This window comes from Lacerta agilis, chromosome 17, assembly GCF_009819535.1.
Source record: "Lacerta agilis isolate rLacAgi1 chromosome 17, rLacAgi1.pri, whole genome shotgun sequence".
Lineage (NCBI taxonomy): Eukaryota > Metazoa > Chordata > Lepidosauria > Squamata > Lacertidae > Lacerta > Lacerta agilis.
Genome location: NC_046328.1, coordinates 21002615 through 21019706, shown reverse-complemented (window position 1 = coordinate 21019706; position 17092 = coordinate 21002615). Strand labels below are relative to the sequence as shown.

The 17092-nt window shown below is 39.0% G+C and overlaps 1 protein-coding gene across 1 annotated transcript in view; it reads left to right on the top strand.

Moving 5' to 3' along the window:
* The window catches only part of MED13L (mediator complex subunit 13L), a 164313-nt gene that overhangs the window by 28805 nt on the left and 118416 nt on the right, over positions 1 to 17092 (top strand). The window contains exon 2 of the mRNA XM_033174605.1: positions 857 to 1094. Coding sequence (XP_033030496.1) covers positions 857 to 1094 — 238 coding nt within the window. The remainder of the gene's footprint in view (positions 1 to 856; positions 1095 to 17092) is intronic.

The following is a 17092-nucleotide window of genomic DNA, read 5'->3' as shown; positions in this document are numbered from 1 at the left end:
GTGCAGACAGAGCCAGATCAGGCATCCACTTTTATCCTGTATTCTGTTTGCAACAGTTGGCAGTGCCTGGGAGTTTGAGGAACTGCTAGATTTCTATATAGAATCTTAGCTTTCAGCAATAACAAACAATTCAGCTATACCCCTGCATATTAAATTGCAAGTGCTTTACATGTTGGCTTCTGTGGGTCTTATTTTGTTAGTGCTTTTGATAGGAGAAATACCTATCTCCCTACAAAGAAAGCATGGTAAGTTTTTAAAGCGTAGTACAGTGGTACTTTGGTTCTCGAGCGTAATCCGTTCTGGAAGACCGTTCGACTAATGAAACATTCGACAACCGAGGCGTAAAGGACTGGCTGCAAGTTCAGTGGAGAATATTGAAAAACACACAGCGGAAGTCGTTTGATTTCTGAGGCACATTTGGAAACGGAAGCATTTATTTCTGGGTTTTTAGCATTTGAAAACCGAAACATTCAGCTTCCGAGATGCTCAAAAACCGAGGTACCACTGTATTCTGTTGTATGAAAATCTGCTTTCTTATTAAGCTTCTGCCTATTCATTTTATGCAGTCTTACCCAACATCTTTTGTATCAACATCAATGGTCTCTCTTCTGAAGAGGCACTGAAAGTTTAAGGAAGAGCAATGCTAGTGTTTTGGTTTCTTTTAAAATCCGAAGTACCGGTATTTGAGGAACTGTCCATTCAGAGTAAAGCTAATTCAGGTTCCATTGATTTTTAAAATCTGTTTTATTTTCTAGATAGCTAAGATTCAAAATAAGGATCTTTAAAATAAGTTGGCAAACTTGCATGTCAGTTACTTGCAAAGGTTTTAATGCTCTTTTGATTTTCTTCCCTGCAGGCGGAACTCACAGGCATCAAGTGGCGTAGGTATAACTTTGAAGGCCATGGAGATTGTGGCCCCATTATCTCGGCCCCTGCTCAAGATGACCCCATCCTTCTGAGTTTCATCCGCTGTCTGCAGGCCAATCTGCTTTGTGTCTGGCGCCGTGATGTCAAACCTGATTGTAAGGAGTTATGGATATTCTGGTGGGGAGATGAACCAAACTTAGTAGATGTGATACATCGTGAGCTACACAGTAAGTATTCTCCCCCTTCTCCATCTTGCTCTAATTCTACAGTGAAAGCTTCTTTTCTGTGTGGTCTTCAGAACTTGTGAACAGAAAAATTTATTAAAAGCTGTGAATGCAATATTTGAAATAAATAAATTAAATAAATTGGATGTAAGGATACTGGTAATGTTGGTGATTTTTGAGTACAAGTGTAAATGCACATCTTGAACTAAAATAGGCAGATGAAGAGCATAGAGACCTAATGGTCATTTTATTCCATAATGTAGAGACTTTATTTTTTGTGTTGTCTTTTTCAACTAATGAAGCAGTACAGAGACTTTATCCCAACTATATTTTCTGTTGTAACACCACAATCTCCTCTAGAGGAGCAGATTGAAACCCTCTTCCACAAGGGGGCAATAGAACTAGTGTACAGGGCCCAAAGACATCATGGATTCTGTTCAAAGGATTTCACCATCTCCAAGAAAGATGGAGGCTCCAGCCTATATTAGATCTTGCAATGCATTTATAAGATGCAAGGAAGATGTCTAGCATCCTTCCACTTCATCACATTGGAGCACGGTTTGCCTCACTACGCATAAAGGATATCTATTTCCACATCTCCACTAGCCAGAGCACCACCAGTTCCTCCACTTCACCTTGGGGGATGTACTTTTCAATTTAGAGTTATTCTATTTAGCTTGCGCCTGAGCGCTTGTAACAGGGATGGTGGCACCTTAATTATGGAATGCCCTCCCTGATGAGACTCAACCTGGCACTTACCTGGTACCACACAGGTCTTTATGTATTTCATAAAAAAATAAAAAATTCTCTGAGGCTTTTTTTTTTTTTTGCTCTTGGAACATTTTGATTTTACTAGGTTTTAAATGCTGTTTCACTGTTTGTGCTGGTTTTTAGGTCAGAAATTAATTGGGTTTTTTATGTTTTAATTTGCATATTGACTGCTGTGTGTGAACCTCCCAGAGGACTTTGTTGATCGGGTTGCCAATAAATGTTCTAAATAAAAAAATTGGGAGCAAAAATCCTGCATGTAGCACTGGTAGGCAAAAAAAAACAACAACCCTGCTACTGTAGCATAGGAAAGCAGGGTATGGTTGGCCTTATTGCTGAGGCAAGGATAAGGATGTGTTCTGGGGGTCAGTAGCTGTGAACAGATGTGAGAAAGGTTTTTTTAAAAAAATTATGTCGAAACCAAATTGCAACTTCTTTTGCGGGGATAACAACATACCATGAAAATTCAGTGCAGCACTAATCTATAGGCAGTTACCAATATTCATTGGGCTGTTTTCATTCTCTAATTTATCCCAATAGAAACAATGACAATTATAATGTTAAATTTCACATAGCTAGGTAGAAAAACAGTGCATGCTTTCAAGCATCCTGGATACTAGTGGCGATTGAGGCAGTTTGTGGACAGGGAAGCTACTACACTGATTTGTGGACAAAAACCATTGTAAATACTGCTTACCCCCCAGCTGTGCAGAAATTAGTTAACACATCAACTAATGTTTTGATAATATGTGGGGTGGAGGTAAAAACCAATCTAGTGTCATGATATATAATAATGAATGTGAACACAATTAAGAAATTTCTGTTGCTTTTGAAGCAGGCAATGAAGATGCCTATTTGGTGTTGTCATGCCATTCCCAGGCAAACACTGACTAAAACAAATGGGACAGTGGGAGGAATTAAATAAAATTTGTCTGGTCTTAGATAGTGCTGTGGAAATGCAGTGCGTAGTGGTCAGGTGGAGGAACTTAATCTGCTTAAAAACAACAACTTCTGTACATCTTTTTTCTGTTTTCTATGACAATTTGCTGGCTTGGCTATTTTTGTTTCACACGTTTAGACTATTTGTTCCTGCTCTGCATGCTGCTTACATATGAACATAAAGGGTTCAACTAGCTGGTCTCATAAGCTAAAAGCTTGCTTCGCTATTAAGGCTCAGCTCTGAGCTCCGCAAAACTGAAATATAAGAAGGTGGTCACCCAAGGATGCATCCCCCTTTAGCTGTATCACCCTGTTTTTATTGAACTCCCTTCTCAGTGAAATTTTCCTGGTTTCCCTTTTATTTTATTTTTAGTGCCCGCTAAAAATGTTTATTTGTCAGGCTTTCTAATGTGTACTCACATACCTTATGCTGGATTCTCCTAAAAAAACCCAGAAGAAAACTTGGTTGTAATCTGGCTGTTTGTTGTTGTTTTATTGATTATTGTTACAGTTTTATATTGCTAGTATCGTTCATTGGTAACCCATTTGGGGAGTCTTTGCCAGCCGAACCGCTTTCAGCAAAATGCGGTATATAAATAAACTCTGGTTAAAGAGTGGAGTGGGGGGGGGGGAAATATCCAAGAGAGCTAAATAAATAAATAAATAAATAAATAAATAAATAAATAAGCAAGCAAGCTGTTTAACTTGTAAGCTGCATCGTTGGAACATCCAAAAGGCAGTGACTGTCGTCCCTTTAGTAAAATATGCACGGCACTCCACAATGCCTAATTGGTTGCTGTGTGCTGTATTGTCTTTGGGCTGCGGTCATGGAAGTTTAGCAAGGTTGTGGGTTTCTCTCTCTCTCTCTCCCCCCTCCCCCCTGCTCCTTAGCCCTGCTTTGTAACATGTCAGCACTGTCGTTCTTGGGTCTTTACAAAATGCGTACCTCCACGAATACCAGATTGTTTACTTGGCAAGGAACCTGAGAAATCTCAGAGCAGGGATGATTTCTGCGTGCCTCTTGGCCTATTTTATGCAGGTAGCAATGCGTTCATGTATAATTAAAGCGATGGCTCAGAAGTGCTGCATCAAGCAATTCCATGGCTCTTAATTTTTTATGAGGCACCTGTTCGGAGTGGAGGCATTGGTGACATTCCTACTTACCCAGATAAGCTTCAGTAATATGTTTTCTCTTTATGAAACAAGTTTTATTTATTTTTCAAGTGCAGTTTGGGGCTTAAGTGTGTTTGGTGATCATCTTGTTGGAAGGAAATCTCCACCTCCTGTTTCCTTTGCTGCCGTAAAAAAAATGTCTCTGGCTTATGTGCAATGCTTTAAGTAACCAAATTACAATATTTGCTAGTTCTGGAGTTAAGTGTAAATTGGAAAACATGTAACGTCTGGGGAGTTGACTCAGTCACTGTGTGCATGTATGATCTTTTGTACACTTTCCACACTCCGTCTCAAAAGAAAGAATTTTAGTGCCTGCCATTGTTTCAGATTTACCTAAATACAAGAATAACCTTGAAGTTAAGCATCCAGTAAAAGAAAAAGGGGAAATGCCAAAAGTAGATTTGATAGTGGCGATGATAGCGGCGATGTCTAGGATAATTTTGTTGAAAGAGGAGAATGTAGGCCTGAATTGAAAGGAACCTTGTGTATTGTCAGGTTGGGCTGCTGAGGAAGAAAATCTCTGGTATGGGAACTGACTGCACTCTGGTTTAGCACCTCTTAGCTTTTTGCCTTGGCCTTTGGGATTAGAAGGAAAGCCTTATAGGGGACACCAGTCTGAATGTAATTTCGCCATGCAATGCCATAGACATAGGGACTTCTTTGACTTTTTGCTGGAGTGGAATTCAGTCTAAAAACTTTGAATCAGAGGCTCCACCCCCCCAAAGCCCTAAATTGATTGGGGTCAGAGTTGGTACGTTTGAAATTCTATCTAGTAAGCACTGCTATTTTTTACCATGTTAATTTTACGTGCTGTATAAATACCTTCAGCTTGTCAAAAAACTCAAAGCATCTGAGCTGAAATACTTGATTAGGGAAAAATTAATAAAGTACAGTATCCTTACTGTTGATGAAGTGTTATATTAAAATAATGTCAAAGTGTTGATTTGGAAATCCTTATTGTTGGACTTCTTGTAAATATAAGCCATTACAGCTCAATGGCATATACTTCTTTATATTGTTTAAAGTTTAAGAAAAAAAAGCAGAAAACTTATATTAACTTTCAACTCCTCTAAAGGACTATGCATTTATATTGGACAGGTTGATAAGCCATAGTTGAAATTTACTATGAGAACACCATGCTGCTCAGTTGTGCCTTCTTTCCTCCTCACTGTCCTGGGTTAGAAACAATTATGGAGCAGCTGGCTTACAATTATGTATGAACCAGTGCTCATGGTTTGCGTCTCTCCAAACAAACCACAAGCAAAAGCCAGGGTATGTTCTTGGCTTAACATTTGTAAGAAGCATACCACGAGTGCTGGTTCACATGTGATGGTAAGACGGCCATTACATGGTTTGTTTTCTGGCTTGGAAAAGGGAGAAGTGAAGCAGGCACAATGTTTGCGGTAAAGCATCTTGGGTTACCACTATGTGTGAACGATTATTATTATTATGATTATTATTAAAATTAAAATTTGTTTACCGCCCTTCATTTGAAGATCCCAGGGCGGTTCGTAACACATAAATACAAAATGAGAATACAGAGTGCATAATAAAACAAAAATGATGTCATTTATTATATATGTTATGTATGTACACATGTTACAGTTATAAACTGGAAATCTTATTGAAGGGTGGGGCATAAATCCCTCAAATATTTAAATATTGGTGATATAATGCCTCCAGTGTGCTTTATGGAATACAAGAAGTCAGATCCGTGCCTCCAGCAGCTTACAAAATGGAAATTTACACTAGGTAAACAGGAAGAGGAGGGAAGGGTAGACAGGATCACTAGCCACCTAGATTGTGTTGTATGCACATGCAGCCAGTAGTCTTTTAAGTGAGCATATGGAGCTAGCATGACTGTTTAAGCTTGATCCAAGAAGCAGCATACGTCTCTCTTCATATTCCCTAGCATTAAAGGATTGTAGCTGGTATCTAGCTTGCAAGTGCTGGAAAATACTCCTGCATTCATAAATGTGCCCCCCCTTTGGCCCTTGAGTAGTCTTTTCACATTGAAACCGTAAATCCAGCTAGTAGTATGTTCTCTCTCTCTCTCTCTCTCTCTCTCTCTCTCTCTCTCTCTCCCTCCCCCCTCTCTCTGTGTGTGTCTGTCGAAGTGGTTGGGTTGAGCCCCATCTTGAAGGTACAAATTTTAAATTAGGCGTTCCCAGAATATCTGTTGTTCAATGATATTCAATGAGCATATGCTTAGAAGGGACTCTTTATTATTATTGTTTCACATATTCAGGACTGAAAGTTTGGGGGCTCTTATGCTCTAAGTTTTAGTTTATGGCTGTTAGCATGCCAAAATATGCAGTATTAAGCCAAGGGCTTACCTTTTACACATTAATTATATTCTGCCCCCCTTATGCTACTTCAACATCTGGTTGACATCTTGGGAGCAGAAAAAGCTGTTACTTGGCGAGAGTCACAACCTCCGTTGTGTAGCTTGCTGGGCATTTCCTGGACATCTTATTTTTTTGCCATCTGTAGTACAGTTGTTGCACATTCCATACATGTATATTTAACTTCCTTCCTCAGGAAATGAGAGCAGGGAATTCACAAAGGATTTAAAAATACATTTTTGGCCTCATTTCAGTCTGTTAAGAGGCACTAGTTTATAAAAACCCCACTATGGATTTGTGTGTGAATTTAGACAACATGTGGGTACATGTTGGCAGGGCGAGGAATACATTGAATCTGCTAGTACTTTTAGTCAACTTTATAGTGCTCTTCTACAGCTTCTATTCATCTTAATCAGGATTAGATTAATTTTAATCAGTGTAATTGCGAAATAAAAGTGTTTTAAATGAAGTTTCCAACTTTCTGTTTCATACATTTCCAGATCAGATGTGTATGCTAAATGGTTGCTATCAAAATTGAACAGAAAGGTGCCTTACAACTAAACTTGCATTGACATTTTAGTCGGTCACAATAAAGGTAATACTGTGGTATTTGGGTTTATATTGTCAGATCAGACGTTCTCACATACATTGTTCTCTGGCATTGTGGCTGTTTGAGGGGATATTTACTGAGACCATCTTATGTGGATTCAGTAGAAGATTCTGGCTGGCATATGAACATCCGTGGGCACTACACTGGTGACCTGTGAATATATGTTATTGTGGATGTTCCCGTTGACTTGCAATTCCTGAATGCTAGCAGTTTGGTGACCTTTTCCCAATATAAACATTTTTTATTCTCTTCTACCTGGGACAGCAGGTTGTCTCATTTTCCAAGAACAGAGAATGAGCAGCCTAGTGCAGCACACATAGTTCACAGATAGTTACAATAAAAGCTGTTCTTCTAGTGTTTTTGGCTTGGAGCTTCCTGGATAGCTCAGTTGGTAGAGCGTGAGACTGTTGATCTGAGGTTGGACTAGATGACCCTCGTTGTCCCTTCCAACTCTACCATTTTATGATTCTGTGTATATAAATAACCTCTGAGGAATTCTGCTTGTGCAGTGGGACTTTCCTGCTTCCTTCCTAATGCAGTCCCCGTACACCCCTTCAGAAAAATCTATTATTGATGGCCATGAGACCTTTTGGAAAAGCACCCCGTGTAATGGTGGTGGAAACTGCATCAGCTTCAGATGTTCTGTCCCCATGCAAGCAGAAGTGTTTTTGCTTGTTACATGAGGGGCTTTTTGGATCTCAGCCTGTATTATTTATTTAAAAATGCATTAGAAAATGATCATAGAGTATTCATTGTTTGGCAATTACCTAGGCTATACTTATATTTTTGAAACGAGAGGGTGTAATTTCTAATTATATACTTCAAATAACAACAGCAATAAAAGCCCTTGTCAAATTCAGCAACAAATAAACACCGATTATGGGTAAATTGTTTCAATATCTTCACTTAAACCTTGTAATCTAAATGCTTAGAAGGAATTGAGAGAGCTATTAAACGTGGCTGGAATTAGTTGGAGTGTTGAGAGTGAGCTAGGGTCCAACTTCTTGAAAGTAAATAAAATCAATGTGTTACCATAGGCAAGTTACTGAACCATGTAATTAGTTTTTTTCCTATGAAAATAAGACATTATATTGAGGCAACGGCAGAGCAGTATGTATTCTAGTTATATGAAAATTAAACAATCATTAAAAGATTGCATTTTTAAAAATGTTGCCTGAGGGGAAAATCTAATAAGACGGCTTCCCCCCCCCTTTGCCATTTATTGGGGAAATTTGAGCAATATCTTTTATAATGGTAGATGTATTTGCTTTAGGGGGAACCTTTTTTCTAGTGAAATAAAGTCACTTAACTGTGTAAAGTAAATTTAAGTTAGCTTCCAGTAAGATCTGCATTAATAGAATTCATTGCTAATGCCTGTGTTGTGTACTGAGTCATTTTATACAAAGGGAGAGCTAATCTTACAAATAGATGAACTGTTACCTTGGAATGTGCATTTTCCTGTTACAACCAATAATTGTTGCTCTCAGACTGACTCGCTCTGTTGTTAAAGAGCGTGAGGTTCTGTGTTGTCCTTGTTTGTATTGTAAGAGACAGATGAGGGTTGTAGAAATAATTTTTCAGGTTGAGCTATCATTATATTTCAAGCATATTATTTATTTGTCCTTAAAGAGCAGCAATATCAAATTTCTAGAGTTCTGTTTTTGATTTCTATTCTTTAGCCAAGACTAGGGCATGGGCTTTATTCTTTATGCCTATAGATTTACACAGTCAACAGTGACATGTGTTGACCTGCTTTCGATGTAATTAGGGTCATGATCAGTTAAAGGTGGTCTGCAGTGATATGGAAAGCAAAACAATTTACAGAAGGAAAGCTTTTAAAAATTTAAAACCAGATAGTAAACATCAATTCAAACAGAGAGGGAGAAAATGAAAGCAAAACAATAGAATAAGTTGTAGGCCCTTGTGTCAATCTGGTCCCAAAATGAGGCAAAGCTGCTTCTATGATCATGCCCCTTGGCTAGTGTTTGGCGTAAATAATGTACATTCTTAAAAATATCTCAGTATTGTTTTCTATGACATACCTTTCATTCAGTGACACACTTCTACAGTCCTCTTCACTGTATATATGAAGAAAACTATAGAAGTGTGTACACACACACACACACACACACACACACTCTTCCCAAAGTGATTATTTTAAAGTGTGACTTGCTGGAGCAGTAGTACCTAGGGAAGTGGCCTTAAATCATGTGTTGAAGTTTATTGCTTGTCCCCAGTTCCTTATTTGCACAGAGGTTCAAAACACCTCTGGGTCAGAAAAGTGTTTTTTTTCTAAACTGAAGTCTATATGTCCCTTAACCCCACAGTAAGCTTTGAAATACCCCACAATATCCTAACCGTCCATAACCTGGGACACAATCTCCTTCAAGGTGCAGAATACTTTTATCCAGTCAAAATTGCTGCGTTTGTGTAGCACTCATGAATGCATGGTTATCTCAGATGACAACAACAAACAAGGAATTAAGGGTGTGCGCCCCACAGGAAGTTTTGGGGCACCACAAATCATAAAATCATATGCCTACACATCCAGGAGAATGTCCTCTGAATGCAGTTTTATTATAATCATGTCACACCCTGTGCTTTTCTGAGGCACAAGATGCTGTCAAATACGGCACCCTGTGTTATTCATTCTTCTTAAAAAATGTGTAATCTTTTCTTTGGGGTCTGTAGCAGAACTTCTATATTTCCAAGCCCATACCAAAGAAAACCTCCATATCTCATTGTAAACAAAATGCATGTATCTGTCTTCCCAGAAATTGCAGTTGAATTGGTGAGATTCTACCTCATTGGAAAAGCTACAGGCACGTGCCCATCACAACAAACACACAGTTGAGGGGTGGGTGGGGCAATTGACTAGAACTAGGCTGTGTAGATTTCACTAATGAGCGGTGATAGATATAAGGGCAGAATTTGATCAAAGGTTTTCTGAAAGTGAAGATTTACTGAAAGCTTGTTGGGATTCTCAACTGTGCCTCTGTATACAACCCTTCATGTATTTCATGCAGTGTTTCTCAGACAGTGGGTCTTGGGCCACTTTCATGTGGTCCTCAGTGCCACAGCCTGCCCTGCATCTCCTCACTTGCCTGCTTTGCTTCTGAGACATGCCATAGCATTTTGGTTGGACCAGTGCGTGGATATAACTTCATATTGTTGTTTTTTTTAAAGAAAAATATGTCATTACTCTAGCAGTGTGTGCTTCACATTTTTCGACTAAATTTATTTTGCGTACGGTAATTTACTTGACCTGTAAGCATTTCTGTTTAGGCAGGAGATAATTAAAGAGCCCGCTGGATATCAATGATAGGCTTCGTTTTAAATAACTTAATAATGAATGTGGGAAACAATGCTTATTAATAAGGCATTTAAGGACATAGGAACAGAAAGATCATCAAAGTGATTGAAATGATAGTTTTATTATGTCTGTCTAGAATCACCGTCTTCCCATGCTGAGCTCTTCCCTTTTCCTCATCTGTTTTCATGAGATCAAGTAATTATCCCTGCAGCTTCTCTGAAGGAACCACTCCAGCTTGCTAAAAGCACATAGTGCTGAAAGTTAGTACAGTCTAACCTCTTCCATTTTAAGGAAAACATTACTTGGTTTTGCATTTGCAGTTCTTTCATGTGCAGAATGCAAATGCATTTTGCCGTTTTTCAAAATTGAGTGCATATATTTAGGTAGCCTGCTGGAGAAAAATGAAAATATGGTATCAGTTTTGCATAATATGATCAGAGCTTTCTCTTGGGAATATGGGGCTAGAGAAGTAAGAACTTAGAAACGGTTGGCATTATAACAGAAGTTCCGATATTTTTCTGAGCAGCATTAACACACATACTGGAAGTTACAGTCTGGCAGACAGAACATTCTGCTAGGTGCGCACAGAAGTTAGTGCCCCTCGGTAGCATTTCTGTTTTGAAATATCAGCTTTCAAGGACAGCTCCTCATAAAATACATGGCAGTAGCCAAGCCTGAAGGTTGGTGTTGATGGGGTAGAAGGCAGAGAGACCAACAATGGATGGAACCAAAGCCAGGGAAATGAGGGGCCAGATGGGGCTTGTCAACCTGGAGAATGAAAACACTGATCCTAAACCTCCACTGCCTTTCAGGGCATATTTGGGAGGGGAAAAGGCTAAGAGTGAACCCTGCACAAATCTGGAGTGGAGTATGCCTCCTTCTGGCAACTCCTTCAGCTAAGCCCATGACAAATGTATTGCTTTCCTTTCCTTTTGACCACGTTAGTGCGTCTTGTCATCTGGGCAGCCCAGGGCCTCCATACAAATTGCCCAGGCTTGTTTACTGTTAACTTATCCCCCAAGATTTGATTAGCTTAGTGTTACTTGTTTACACAGCAGGGAGCTGTAGATCTGGTTTTTAGTTATTAAAGGCAAATGGTACTGGAAAGGAGGTAACTGTTTATCAGGAGACATTTCCTATGAGAATTGACACTTAGATAGACAATTATTAGTCACAGGCCCTTTTTGTGGGAGTCAATACTAACAGACTCCAACTGAGGAGCAAACATCATCATAGGGTCTTGAACATTCAAGCTTGGGTAGGTTGCCTGATTGTTAACACTTGTCTCCTGGCATCTTGGTTGGTTTTTTAAAAAAATAGCTAGATGGAGTGCTTAAGATACACTGGACACTGGGTTACTCCAGCATACCATCTTTGAAGAATGTTAAATGAGGTCCAGTTTTTAAATATGTCACTAGGTGGGCTAAAACGGCTTACGTATGTGATGCTGCAAGTGGCTGGTCTTGCTTCAAATTCTGACCCTCAGGCAGTATGTGTGTAGAACTAGCTGTCACAAACCCATAGCCCCAGTGGGGTGAAACTGATGTCCTGTTATGCTTTACACATAGCAAATAAGGGTCTGGTGTTGTGATCAGTGTAAAATGGGAGGCAAGCAAGCAATTTTAGTGTGTCATTGCATTAGAAGATTGGCTCTAGTTGTTGGAGAGAGTGATATTGCAAAGGAAGGAGGTAAGAAACACTCCCCCTTGCCACCTTTAATGCAGATTTTTGCACACCTGAGCCTTTCTAAGTACCAAGAATATAATGAAGTTATAATTGGAATATTTCAACCACTGTAGCAACAATTTTGGAAGAGTGAGCAAAATTCACCAAGTTGACTCATAAAATATTATCTATTCTAAGAACTACATTACAATTATCTATCTGTCTGTCTGTCTGTCTGTCTGTCTGTCTATCATCTATCTAATTTCTGTATCTCCCTTTATCCGAGGATCACAGGGCAGTTTACAGCATAAAAGCACAAAAATACATAACATAGTAACAAACAAAAACAACACCCCTCACACAGTTTAAAAGGCCATAGATTGTTTAATTAGCCAAAGGCTTATACAAGCGAATCATAATCTACTGTGAGCTTTTTTATGCTGATTTCAAAAGCACTCATTAAACTGTGAAATCTTGTGCATGTCTTTTCAGAAGTAAATCCACTGTGTTCAATGGGACTTACTCCCAAGCACGCTTGTGTAGTATTGCAGCCTAAATTAATTTTTTAAAATGTATTTTGCATCCTTTTGCATTAATATTGTGAGGTAGATTACGTGGCAGACTTACTTCCATGGCAAGTAACTGAACATGCAAGAGTGACAATTGGCCTGTGGTAGGTTGCACTTGAGGGTAGGTCTTCTGAGGGAAATAATATACATTTCTGGACCATGCTGACTCTCGTTATTCTGCATTAGATATTAATTTCCACACTTTCCCCCTCTAAAGGTGTGTTTTTGCATTTTAATATCTTGGTGCTGCATACTGCAAAATTGGGATATTTTATTTAGTTTTGATTTTACTATAATGAAAAAACAAAACCAAAACTTTGACTTTGTAGATGCTGCTAAAATTATCTAAATATTATAGGATAGTTTTGTTTTCTCTGGCTTCTTGGTGTTATATTTAGGAGCAGAGAGTAGAAAGATAATGACTGGCAGATGTGCCTTTCAGTTTCAGAGAGCAAGGAGGAGGAGTAGCTGCTGACATGCCTTTTTCTGTGCTTTTTTCATTTGGAAAAGCTGGTGATAAGTTGTTGTTTTCCTTAGTTTCCATTGGTTACAAGAAGGTTTTTCCCCCTGTTTACTATATTGTTTAGTAGTTGTTCGCCTGAATGTCACTGATGTTAAATTCTATGTGATGGTCTTCATTTCTCAGCTCGAAAGTGGCCATAACCTGAGGAAGTGGCAGTTTGAACGGAAATCTATACGTCTCTTTTAGAAAAAGGAAAGTTTTTCATAGCCTGAGTTAGAATCCTTAGTCAGAACTGAACTTTCCACCAATGTGAAAGAGTCTGTGTAACATGATGAGAAACATTTTCCAAACTGCAAATCGTGCTGCTTTCAGACAGCTTGAATAGAAGCCACTGCACCTGTTACTCCAAAGTATAGGTGGACCTAACCTTAAATTGCCTTGGAAACCCATGTGTGAGTTAATCTGTTTTGGGTGTGTAGTGCATGTACGTGCCGTGTATGTTACACATCAGCAAGGATTCAGTTTTTAATCTTGAATTCCTGTGCTGAAATTTTGCTTGGAAACATTGGGTGTATTTAATATTATTAGAAGTTATGTCTTAAGATTTGTAACTGCCTTGTAAGAAGCCAACTTGCAGAAAGGTGGTGCAATTCAGACACAGTCACTTAAGGAATTTCTGGGATACCTCAGACTGGGGTAGCCAGATGTTTTGACCTGCAACTCCCATCAGCCCCCTCCCCCCCGGTCAGTGATCAGGGTGATGGGAAATGTAATCCAGAACATTTGGAGGATACCATTTTAGCTACTCCTGCCTCCAAACTCCACACTGATGGCAATAACACACTTTGCACTGTGACAACAGTGCATAGGTTTAGGTATCCAAGTGCTAGTGAAACAGCAGGCACAGGGGTGCCAACTTGAATAAGATATTGGGGAGGGGCAGGTAAGCCCTGCCTTGCATAACTGATCACATGACACAGCACACACACACCATTTGAATGGCAATGCCTATCAACCGGGGGAGGGGAGAGGCTCAAATTTTTTATTGCGGGGAAGCGAAGGGACCTCGGCCTCTTGGAGTCAGCTCCTATGAGCAGGTATAAGCATTGTTGCATCAGTAAAGACCTTCTGCTGACAACAACATAGTGCAATTATCATGTATACTAATTCTGAATTTCTTCTCTTAGAAGGTATCATCTACCCCTGATCTGTATGCTTGGTGGGGAAACCCAATATAGCTCAAGGAAGACAGAGCATGCACATTGGGCATGGGGTGCTAGTTGACTGTTGGGGTGGGGTGGAGTGGATGATGAATGGAATGGAGTATCCTGGAATTATGGAGGTTTGCACTGCAATATTTTGTTTCATATCCTACCTGGTGTAGCGATTGCATTTATATACCATCCTTATGGAGCATAGCAGGGTGTATGTAATTCTATGTCCTCTTTTTAGTTTAGACTTGAGAGGTGGTGACTAGCCTAAAGTAACCCTGTGAGTTTCATGGCTGACTGAGGGTTTCACCATGAGTTTCCCTGCTCCTAGTTATATGTGCTCTAACAGCTACACCATACTGACTCTTGGGGGGGTACAATGATACTGTACTTAGGACCACAATGGAAGGGAAAGTTCATCTATCCAGCATTCTAAGGATAATCCAGTGTCAACCTCAAAAGGAATCTTTCACAGTATATTGTCTGGCAGATAGGTCAGAGATATATCTCCACCTGTCAGCTGCATGAAATTTATTTGTAGTATAAGCTGCTGGCTCCATATGATGTGTTAGTCCGTTCTCATAGTCATAGTACAACTGGTCTGTGTAAAGCTATGCAGGGTATAAACAAATAGCCCTGTGCCTTCTTTGGCTTTCTGGCACATTAATAGGTAGAGCAAATGAATCTGACCCCAGCAAGCAGATTATCAGCTAAATCCATATCTGACTTCAAACATTGACAAAGAGAAACACAAAACAGTTGCCGAAATCAGTAACAAATGAGAAGCTTGGCAAAAATGCTGCTAAGAAGGAAGAAATCCCTTTTGATTGGTTTTTCTCCTGGATGATAACAGGAGAGAGAGATTCTGGAGGAATATTGAACTTCATTAGGTATGGAAGGCTTGCTTTATGATCGCTGTCCTTTCAAATTCTGAAATACTAAGCAATGTCTAATGAGAATTTTCTCCAAAATCACTTCCAGGTGAGCACATTCTGTTTTCTCCTGTTACCAATAAATCCAGTGTTGTAATATGGTGACATTTCCCCCTTGTTCTTTTTTACTCTAAATCGATGGGCCACAAAGCCCAAGCTGATAAAAATGTACTGTGCCAATGACTGTGAAATAAATTCAGGGAAATATAAGAGGAGATAAGGCTGCAAAATGGCATCTGGCAAATGACTGTAGGATGAGCACAGCATGTATGTATGCTTGTGGTGGTAGTTGTATCCATACAATATACTGTATAATCTATAGTTTTTATGTTATCTTTTATATCGAAGTTTTAAAGAAGATTTTACAATAAGTTCAGTGTACTGAAAATTGTGGTGATTGTTAAAAAGAACAAGAGCAATGGAATATAAATTTAGAGCTTGCTGTACGTATATTTTGTAAGTGCTGGTATGAGCCTAACTCTGCACTTCATTGGACTGATACACCAGTCACTGATTTAAATGCTGATTAAATTATCTATCTAGCCTTTCTCTCCATACCCATCTTCATTTTTTTCTTCAAGACCCCATTAATGACTGTCACATTTATTTATTCATGTATTAAAAGCAAACAAAGCCAAGCTGTAAAACCTCTTGGTGAGGTAGGAGAAGTTGGCTTGTGATATCACAGCCATTAGTTAATCTGCTCATTGTTGAGCTGCTAAAGTGGCTGAGCCTGTTTTCATGTAGCACTTTTGCCGCAGCAACAGTAGATTTTCAAGTTGCCACAGGTAAAGATTTAGCTGGTTGCATGGCTACTGGTTACTTCTGCATGCAGTGCTAAAACATGGTTTAATGTGCTGTAGATGAACTTCCATGAATATGAGTGAAACATCTGGTTTGTGTGTTTCCCATTCCTTCCTTCCTCCTCCTCCTCCTCCTCTTGTGTGACTGGGAAGTGGTTTTTTGTTTATTTATTTCATTTCTCCTTCACACAGTCTTTGCTTAGTACTAAAGACAAATTGGGAATCCTTGTCTAAGACAAACCAGTGTTAGATCAGTGGATCCTGCTTATGGGCTTGCAGATATAATACATCGTTGAATCACCCCCCCCCACCCCAAATAACAAGGCCTTAACAACGTAAAGCAATTGTAAAACTAATAGATTTTAGAGATGAGTGATTCCAGAATATGTTACAATATGTCTGATATGACAGTTTTGGCCATTTGTTTGAACTTTTCATTGTAATAAGAATTATATAATCAGAAATGTTTTCAGTAAGCCATTTTTAGAATAATGCAGAATTCGATTTGTGGTGATATTTCAGCTTCTGGTGATACAATTTTATTTGTAAGACTAAAGAAGAATCCCTCAAAGCAATGATTTGATGGTAGTATTACTTGAACAAAGGGATATCCCGCTAAGTTTTACAGTGAAATTAATGGACCTAAGTTAGTTACATCGGTTATTTTGAATGTGTCAACTCTGAGTAGGTTTAACACTGGGTACACTAGTGAAATATTTTAATTCCCCCCCATGTGTTTGTTTGGTGTTGACATTTATCTGAGAGTGAATCAATTGGTGCTGTATTTGTAATTATATTTGTACATAATTTGTAGAACATTCTTTGTGTGGGTGATGCTGCAAGTCTGTATAAACTTTCATTGGAAGCAAGCTCCATTAAAATCAGCGCATCTTAATTCTGAGTAGACGTATGTTCAGGGTTGCAGTGTTAACTGAATTTGATCCATTATCCCTTCAAGGCTGCCTTCCTCGCCATATCCTATACTGAATCTTAAGATAAATCAAGGCTAGTATGTGTGAACCAGGTTCAGATAATAGTTACACACAGAGATGCATTCTCTGTTGCTGGCTTTGGAAGTCTTTCTTCCTAGAAGGATTGTGAGAATTCTCTTGGATTTTTATTCTAATCTGCCTCAATTCATCAAACTGTATACTTGGGATCCTATTAATATAGCTTGCAATGCCTGTTTTTAACATACCGGTAGTTTAGA